General features: G+C 49.8%; 2 protein-coding genes across 2 annotated transcripts; one reads left to right on the plus strand and one right to left on the minus strand.

The window, feature by feature from the left end:
* Positions 1-1,218: 1,218 nt before the first annotated feature.
* On the minus strand, positions 1,219-1,733 carry EI90DRAFT_3024980 (uncharacterized protein; the record flags this gene model as incomplete). The annotated part of the gene is made up of 4 exons (XM_039057907.1): positions 1,219-1,336; positions 1,401-1,489; positions 1,525-1,589; positions 1,664-1,733. The coding sequence occupies 4 exons, from the start codon at positions 1,731-1,733 to the stop codon at positions 1,219-1,221; spliced, it is 342 nt and encodes a 113-aa protein (XP_038907513.1).
* A 1,086-nt stretch (positions 1,734-2,819) lies between these two features.
* EI90DRAFT_3140411 (uncharacterized protein) lies at positions 2,820-6,806 on the plus strand (the record flags this gene model as incomplete). Its single annotated transcript, XM_039064955.1, has 3 exons — positions 2,820-3,430; positions 3,466-4,926; positions 4,982-6,806. 3 exons carry the CDS (start codon positions 2,820-2,822, stop codon positions 6,804-6,806), a joined length of 3,897 nt encoding a protein of 1,298 aa, XP_038907514.1.
* Between the last annotated feature and the right edge of the window lie 3,083 nt (positions 6,807-9,889).

The following is a 9,889-nucleotide window of genomic DNA, read 5'->3' on the forward strand; positions in this document are numbered from 1 at the left end:
AGGAACGTTTCAACATGGTATCGACGCAAACAAACAACGACATCGAACAACGGTCCGCTTCATTTCAGCTGAGGTCTGGTGCGCGCTAACGTGGTGTGAACAGTTTCAACAATGCAACAAACAAGGACAAGGATGAGAGTCGGCAGGACTCACCGAAGTCCGCTTCTGTCTGGCCGTGCTGGTGCTGATGTGGTGGTGGGTTGGAACCTTTCAACATGTTATCAACATAAACAAACAACAACAACAACAACGAATCCCCCCGACACATTCCGTTGTTACGTAGCACTCGGCGGGGACCCTCGAACGAGAGGGAGAGGACAGAGCTGAACATGTAACCGCGCGGCGGTATAAGATAATAACAACGTATCAGACAAAAGTAATCAAGAAATAAGATGATGATAACGCTACAAGTGAAACGTAGCGAGCGGAAGCGGCGAAACAGACAGCGAGACATATGGCGCACGCTGCACGCTGCACGCTGCACGCTGCTACGCATGAAACGCCGTAGCGTTACGTGGAGGTAAGACATGGGAAAAAGGAATATCTGTGGAAGATGTGAACATAGATCGATGTGCGTACCGGCGCGGCGTCATGACCTGTGCATCATCCAACACATTCTCCAACCTTATGTGAGCTCAGAACCAAGGTCAACAGGACTCAGCGAGCAGCAGTTCGCTTTGTCTCAGTCGACGTCTGGCGCGTGCGGGTGCTGACGTGGTGGTTGCAACTTAAACTGCACGCTTCAACATGGCATCGATGTAAACAAACAATGACACACCAATCAACCAATAGTGCAGTTCTCACATAATTATTTGGGTCGCATCTTTGCACATCCATTATTGGTCGACTCCTTACTAGGTCGATTTACTTCGCCGAGGTGTACACACACATTCCAAGAAACAAAACATGCATCTATGCCCAAGAATACATACATGAGTGCAAGCCAAAGTAATAGGATAAATAAGAACCAAAAAAAATGGAAGGTCTAAGAATGACGACCATTTATTGCAGCGATTTCCTCATCGATCTCACGAAGCCTCAACCGGGGCCTGCTCGAGATTGAGAAGGAGACGTTGAGTCAATTCCCGAATATCTTCATTCAGCGATTGCAGTGATCTTTTCATTTCCAACAACAGTCCAAGACGCTCACGATCGGTGCAGGCGGCGTGATAATCGCACAGAGACACACCGGCGGGTTGTAACGGAAGCCCTGATTGCCTAATTGAACGGGAAGATCGGGGAATGTTGAGGTAGAAATCCAGGTTGTCCAGAGCCTTGGGCGTTGGCGGATGATGCAACAGCATTACGAATTTCTGACAGCGCTACTCGATCACGGCTGTATTAAGAACCAGAATCAGTGAAATACGGTATGAAACGAAATGAGAGATGAACTGGCGCACCATGCCTGCTGAATGCTCCGTCCAAGCAAACCCAAAAGATCTTCCTCGTCCATCTTGGCGAAAACATCTGGCCCAAAATGAGGAAACCGCTCCGGAATACAGCAGCCCACTCCTATGTACTCACAAACCCCATTACATTGTGGTCCTCTTCCAGCACAACGATAGATAACATCGCTGTGGTTACGGTCCCTGAATCCCACACCTAAGTTTCAACACGGTGAGTACCAGCCGGGCCATGCTTGTACAAAATCGCTTGAACTTACGTTGATTGCCACACTGGCATGGAGGCACCATATTTCCACCTCCGGGGTGAGCCTCAGAAGGGCCGGACATCGTTGCAAACACACAGTTGTTCGTTTCAATTGTTCAAAGAAGGTTCAATTCAAAAGGCCTGGAGCCGGCATTGTGTCTATACCTATCCTGATGTTGTCATGAATATTCCCCAGGCACTGGAGGGGTTTATGTGTAAATTGATTGCAATAATTAATATTATCATATATGACTTGATAATTATGGGATATTGAGCAAATTTATTTACTTAATGTGCAGCAAGTTATCAATCGGTGGGGAGGGAGTTGAATGACGGTGCCCATTCAACGGTCCCGGAATGAATTCTCATGCGATAAGATGGTAAGGCCGGGGCGTCGGCGTCAATCGACGTGTGCAATATTCATGAAAACGGCCGGGGCCAGCTTTGATTGGGACACCATCATTGAATGCAGACGGAACAACCTCGGAACCGACTCGTTGGGTTGGGTTCGGGTTGCATCGAGGCAGCAACAACACCCCGCATTGGCAAATGGAAGCCATATAAATATATTTGAAGGCTCCCTATACCTAGTATCTAACTATTTCAGAGTCGCTGCAGCGAGAGATTTTTGGCAACGCGTTGAATAAATACATCGTAGCTACATAGTACACTACAGTGCAGCTCATATAGTTACTTATTTACTGAGTATGCCAAGTTGCATCGATTTGACACGACGCAGTGTGACAATGTGATTTCGCCCGACCCCATTCCATCATTGATCGAAAGGTCCAATTCAAAAGCTCAGAACCGAGTCTGGATCGAGGCAGAACAGAGTTGTGTGAGGCAAACAAAAATAAATTATATAAGTATATTTGGCATGCGCTCAGCATTCCAATTATTGTTGCCCTCTTTTTTTGATTTCTCTGGTGTTTCAAAGATTAATTTAATTACAGCGAAATGTCTGCGATCTTGGCCTAGAAACGTCCAACTTTATCTACATATCTACAGTCAGCAAAGATTGCCGAAACCTATTAACGGAAAGGGTGCCATACCACACATAAGCACCCTCACTAGTGCCAGCATTATATTTATTTCTTTTAGTCGTCTTGGGGCCACGGAATTTTCCGGTGATTTGTTCGTCTCTTCTGCACAATCGCCTCGGAAGGTCCATGAAAGGCAAAGCTCGCGCCACGCGTCGCACTCTCAACAAGGTGGACCCTGTGTCAGACAAGAAGCCTGTTGGCTTCGAATCTGTTCAGACCGACTTAGGTGCTTCGACAAGTCGAACGCAGCGGAAGGGCAGTGGAAGGCCATCAGCTCCCGTGCCCACTAATGAGGCCGCCACCTCTGCAGTTGCTCGCACTGGTGTTGCAAGCCGGAGTTCGTCAGCCCCTGTACCCACTAATGAGGTCGTTGCCTCGGTAGTGGTCCAGACTGACATTTCTGATGCAGACCAGACTGCCTCAACGAGCCGTTCACTTTTTGGGCTGCACTTGCCCAAGGACCTCGTTTTCACCAAAAAAGGAAAATCACTCCCTCAACCGCGTTTTAGTATATCTTGGACGCCTGGACAGAACGTTCTGGAACATTCAACAGATCGTTGGTCAATTTTTCGGGACGGTCTGGAGGAAAACTCATTAATTAGCGACACGCGGATAAGCTCTATTGAGGAGGCCCTCAAGAAGTCATTCCCCGGTAAGTACAAGGATGGTATTAATCTAATCTATGTTGAACTCAGCGCTGACTTCAAGCCCCTCAATCAGGATCCCTTCCCCAACCAGTATGTGCAGCATACAAGCTGACACATTCGAACAGTCAATGGTCGGACTTGTATCGGTTTCCCGGTATTCACCCCCAAGCCATCGCTGCGAATCTACATGCGACCAACACACAGTGGCCTCGGCTCAATGACGAGAGCACGCCCTCACATTTACTCATTTATCCTTTTGCCCCTTCATGGGATTTCACTCACTTCCCTGTCCTTTACGACCGATCACGACCTTGGCGGTCGTACAGCCCGGTGGTCCGCACCGATCCTTGGAATGAGAACATATCGTGGTACGAAGATTACAAGATCTTGGAGCCCGAATGGTTGATACAGCGAGAGAAGATTGCAAGTAGGCTCAAGCAATGCGTTCTCATGTTTAAGACTGTCAGCAATATTGCGGACTTCGTATCGCTCTCACTGCCAAAGCCAGACGAGTGCAAGTTCGACGTTCTGAAGGACTGGGATCGATTACTTGATCGGCGCCGTGAGCCTGAGATGCAGCGTGCAATCAAACTTCTTTTTATGCGCGCGCTTGACTTACGGGCATGGGCCCTCTGGGCCTTGTTTAAAGTAATCGATTTTCTTGCTTCTCTTCATGAATTGCCCCCTCCTCATTTCCCTATCACTGGGGAAATAATAGGATGCACACTGTTTTCGTCGAGTCCAGGGGCGAATCCTGAACTCGAATTTGGAGAATACCTCGAACCTTTGGTTCGTCATGGCATTCCATTTTTCGTAATCGAAGAAGCCCCTCTCCCCCCCCCAGCGCGCAGGCTTGGCGCTCTCAAATCCCTTTGTGTAGCGTACGACCATACCGTCCACCGTCCGTCGACCTCTTCCTACTTTCGGATTCCCGCCAATAATGTTTTTCGCCCAAATCCTTGGATACGAGGTGTAATGCGCTTGAGCGAACATCCCCTATTCGAGCTGAGTGCTCGAATATCTGAATTATTGGCCAAGCACCGCGATAATAACAAGGAATTCCGTATCGATATCTTCGGGGTCATTCACTCCATTTACCCCCAAACATTCGACTCCTTTCAGTTACCTGAATCGCCTCTTCAGTTACCTGAATCACTACCAGAGGAAGAGGGTTCTCCCCCCCCTGGACCTGTCGTTCGGGAGCCCTGTCGAGATCTCCTCGAGTTTGGTCAACGGTACCAAAAAGCCCCAGATCCGCCAATGTTTGATGACACCGAGGAGGGTTTGGCGAAGTTCGAAGCTACGCATGAACGCTATGACCGGGAGGAAAGGGAAGCCCAGCACCATCCCTATGGCGCTCTCTTGATCGCCCGAGCCTATCTGGGCATAGGCGAGGCGCAACGGGAGGTTGGGAATATCATCGCTGGCATGGCTGGCAAAAATGTGAGATCGACAACCTGGGGCAGTAAAAGACAGACACCGCTAGAGCGGTACTGTATGCGAAAGTGGGCAAATCCGGTGAAACTCGACAAAACTGAGTTCTCTCGCCGTCAACAATTATCCAGAGAGTATCTGCAACTCATAGGGTATGTTTGATGAGTCAATTTCATTCTAAATCATAGTATCACATTTTATTATCAGGGAATTCACGGAGCCTCAAGCGAATCCTATACCCGTGACCGCCAATGAGGATACGGGTGTTGCAGGATCACTCCAGGCAAAAACGCGGGGTCCTGTTAAGGAATTCGTTGAACCTCCGACTCATTCTGCAGCTGCAGCTGCCAGCGGGATTATGGGTCTCGCAGGACCATTGCAGACAAGGATGCACGATCCTGTATCTCAAACGCATGGAGGTGAACAATCGGCACCATTGCATATGAGCGGAGCGTCAGGTTCAGGTTCCATGGAACTTGACGAGGGGCGTCGCGAAGTGGGCAGTCGAACAACCCAACATTCTGCTTCACGCGTGGAAACTCGATCTTATCGGTGTCCGAGTGGGCCTATTGGACGAAGATGGGACGCACAAAAGCATCTCAGTGATGCATTGAATCGCAGGCCTGCTCGTGGTCGTGTTCTTGCAAGGGATCGTGAGACTTACCATGATCACCCTCGGCATTGGCAGCCTCCCCATGACAAGCGTGAAGATCGTAGGGGGGACTATCATAGACGATCGATGATGAGTCGTTCACGTAGCCCGGTGCGCCACCGCCGGAATTCATCCTCTCCCCCTTCACTTCGTCGCCATCGATCACCTTTCAGCTTTCCATTTTCACGTCGTCGCCATCACTCACATTCTAGCTCTCGCTCCTGCCGCCGCTCACACTCCCCTCATTCTCGCTCTCATTCTCGCTCACGCTCCCCTGACCGTTCTCGTTCTCGTTCTCGCCCTCGTTCTTATTCCGTTTCCCGCTGTCTTCAATCCTCTCATCGTCGCAGTCGATCCGCCTCATGCCCTCCGAGTCCCCTCGGTCCATCTCGTCGGGTTGCATCACCCATTGAGATGCAAGTAGATGTCCCTTCGTCAAATCCTAGGCCTCTACCACAGCCGGGATGCCACCTCTCTCAGCAAGTGCCCGTCTTGCGCATGATCCAACCTCATTCTATCCCATTTACATCCTGGCATTGTCTGACAACACCGCTCGAAGACAAACATTTCCAAGCTTTCGGCAAGGCCGATTTGGACGTATGGGCAGCCCCTCTCTTTGAGGTTCGTGGTGTGTATGCAGTTGCTCAAGCCAAGGCAAGCAAATCGGCTTTGAAGTATGGGAAAACACGCATTGCGATCCTTGCAAAGCACCGTGATGTTCTCGACCGAGTCGCTCAGCTCATCTCGGAGAACAACGCACACTATCATGCCCTGCTTGCTTTCGCAATCTTCAGTCCTTTGGATCCATTCTCCGGGAAAGAAGCGGCATCATATTCCTGGGTATCCAAGGTTGACCTTCACTTCGTGGGTTGTGTTTGGGAGAGTGTCCCATTTGAGGAGCTTCGCTCAAGACTTCTCACAGATGCGCCGCTGGTCCTGACAAATGACAACGTTGGCGAAGAACTCCTTTATCATGGATTTGATCCGCTCGTGTCAACTGAGGCTCAAGCCGCCCCGAGGAATGTAAAGCTGCATTCCTTTGATTTCAGCCCACATGTCCTCGATGCTTGGTATGACACGATGCCATTGCAATTCAAGAGTTATGGGGTGACTCGTTTTATGTTCGTCGCACGTGCATATGATTCGGCTCTGTTCAAGGGAAGGAAAGCATTCATGGCGGAAATCTGGCAGACCGAGTCAGTTATTGACGCTGCTCTTCGGAATCTCTTGGAGTATCTCTGCGAGAACTCCCAAGACGTCATTTGCAGAGAGTCGAAGGAGAAGACAGAATCATTTCAGTATCTCAGAGGGCAACGAAAATGGCGACTCACCGTCGACACTGCCATCAAGGATTATTGTCCTTACTTCAAGGTGAAGTAAGGCCTCCGCTGTATTCTTATGTCTTAATTTTCAATATTTGCATTCTTCTACATGTGTGGCACCACTATCATCGAGCATACTTCGGCGATGGACAATCGATTTTCTGTAGTTATATTTGCCACATCGTTCATTTGTTTTCTTTCTATCTTTTTGCTCCCAGTATCATAATAGTGCTGTATATACTGATAATAATTAATGTTGAGGATGTTATGTGTAGACCCGATGTATTGTGAGCAAGGGATTGTCAGTAACAGCAGACAAGATTGAGTCCTAGGGCGAATATAGCTCCCGCTATGGAGTAGCGGGTACTGAAAATCCACGGAAGCCCTGCTTATTGTGTCTCCGGGGGTATTTGTTGAAGCCTATTTGGGTCGAGAACAATTTTCCTCAGCGCTTGAGGTGAGTGAGCGTCAGAGCAATGCTTGACGCGTTTTTTTACGTGTAATCAGCCTGACATTGGTGTCTCTTAGTTTTCCTGTCTTAACACCAGGTTTTCGTAGTCCCTGTACGACTGATAGCTGTTTTTGCGGCTTGAGTTCGTCAGTCCTGCGAGGTCGGAATTTAGGTTTGACTTTTTTCTATTTCCTCCCCGGGACTGCGAGGTTAGTGGGTCATGAAAACCATTGCCTTTTCCTTATAATCTCTGAAAAACGTCGTCTTTTGAAACTTTAGGCGGAACTGCTGCATCTAGTGCCCCCTTATCTCTCACTGCGCAACTCTGTGACAGCGTTAGTATTTGGTCGCTAGATTACGGCGTTTTCTTAAAGCACAAGCCCTGAGAGCTGTTTCTGCAGCTTGAGGTCTTCGGATTTGCGCAAGTTTCTGGCAGGCACATCGTCTGGCTGGGCCTATCTCTTCAGCATTGCGGATTCTCTATCTGTCCAGAAAGCGTGTCGGCCTTTAGACCCGATTTATTGCTGTACACCGAAGTGTGTCTACTGCATTCTCGTGGTTGACCTGGTTCTACTTTACAATGGAACGCACATCTGGACGAGCTCGCAAGCCCTCTGCCCGTCTCATTGAATCTCGGGAGAACGCCACGTATACTCAAAGTGCTCGCCGCCATTCCGCCAAGACATCTACCGCTCCGTCATCACCTTCCGTTGCGAAAGATTCTACGATCGAATGTCAAGCAGCGACTGGTTCAACATTTAATGAAACTTCTTGTGTACCTGTGACCCGAGAACCATCCCCCCAAAGGCAGTCTTGCTTGGTTCCCATCCTTCCCACTCATGACCAAGGATCTCCATCCCTGAACCCTACACGATCACGGCGGCGAGGCTTGTTGGACGTAGTTCCAGAAGGAACCCGTAGTTCCTTGTTAGCTCCAGACTCAAATGACGACTCAGGTCTCAGCCAATCAGATCTGCCCTTCACAGTCCCTCGACCACGACCACGGGAGCATGGTGAACATACCTCTTCCGCGCAAGGGAATTCATCTAGTCACGTTGATGCCAGACCAGGAACCCCGCTGCCCCGTCCAACTGTGAATCCAGTGTATCAATCACCACCCATCCCGCAGGATCCCTCCACCCCTCCACCCTCTCGAGTCCCAACCTCTCCCGATGCTGACTCCGATGTTCCATTGGCTGATCAGCAAGGAGCAGAGCTCCTTTTCATTCGGGAGGAGGTGCCAGGTGCAAATGCGGATGAACTAGGTGATACCGTTGCCTCCGACTTGGCGGGTCTCACCGCAATGGACACCGATGAGGACAGTCTCGAGCCAGTTGACACAGAGTCAGGCACGTCACGGATTATTGGCTTGCGTGGTGGCCCCTTGACTGTGAATCAACGGGAAATCATTCAGAAACTGGTGAACCAGCACATCAGTACGCTGATAGATTATGCGAAGCAGTGGAAAAAATCTCCAGATCTCGTACTTCGGTCAGCCAACTGCATGATTACCACAAAACATCGGCGCCACTCCGGAAATGCCTGGAATGCATTTGAGAGCCTCCACAAAAGAGGTCTCATTTGTCTGAAGAGGCAGGCGCCTGATTCCCTTTCTACGGAAGGACAAAAGTGTACGGAGGCGGATATTCGAAAGGAATACGATGATCATATGAAAGACCTTGGTGGGAAGACTTCACCTGGCTGGAAGGCATGGGCAAGCGGAGTCATCGAACAGCAAAATGAGAGCAACAAAGGAATCCTCCAGAGGCTGGCCTCTGATCCACACGTTCAAGCGAAGAATATGAATCTTTATATGAGTCGCATTGCTAAAGATTTGGCATGGGCCAGGCCAAATGGTATTCACATGGCGCTTGTTGTCGTCTCCACAACAGATCATCCTGTGACGCGCAGCGCAAATGGTGTAATTACGAACTCCCGTGCTATCGAAGCCTTCTTTAAATCTCTTTCTGGCTCGAACACAATACTCATCAAACGGATGCGCGAGTTTATAGCGAATCATGATGGTGTGTCTGAAGGGCCTCAAGGAGGAACATTTCACCCACCGCCGACGCCTAAGACCCGTGATGAGTGTAGGTCCTCGCTTCGGTTACATCTCGTCGAACAGCTGCCCTCTTCTATCATGGGTGCTAACCCTATGGACAAGAAATTCCCCTGGGGACAGCTACCAGCCAAGCTGCTTCAGGCACGCTCTTGTCTCACCCAGTGGCCCGATGACGAAATGTTCAATTATTACAAGCTTTTCAAGGAACATTCTGTCAAGCTGGTTTCGGATGGGGTATTCAAAGCGCTCTGGCGGCAGATCATGAAGCTTCCACCTGATCAGAGACCTAAGGTTCGCCCATTAACTGTGCAGGATGATCAGGTCGCTGTCATCTCAAGCGTTTCTGGTGCGACCTTGGTCTCTGTTTCGCAGGCCCGACATCCAATGTGGACACATGCGGGGCCAATCAGAGATGAGGATGTAGAGATGGATGAAACGCCCACATCTGTTCCATCGACATCCGTGCCACGGAAGCGCAGTGCTACGGACCCTGTTGGTCGGCCCGCTCCCAATGAACGAGCAGCCAAGAAACGTTTGGCCTATCGACGCCAACCTAAGTCTCAGCCGATCATTGGCCCGGATGACGACTCAGACAATTGCCTTCCCCATACATCTTTCCTTGGGTCGT

Source organism: Cantharellus anzutake (genome assembly GCF_015039405.1).
Source record: "Cantharellus anzutake strain C23 chromosome Unknown EI90scaffold_318, whole genome shotgun sequence".
Lineage (NCBI taxonomy): Eukaryota > Fungi > Basidiomycota > Agaricomycetes > Cantharellales > Hydnaceae > Cantharellus > Cantharellus anzutake.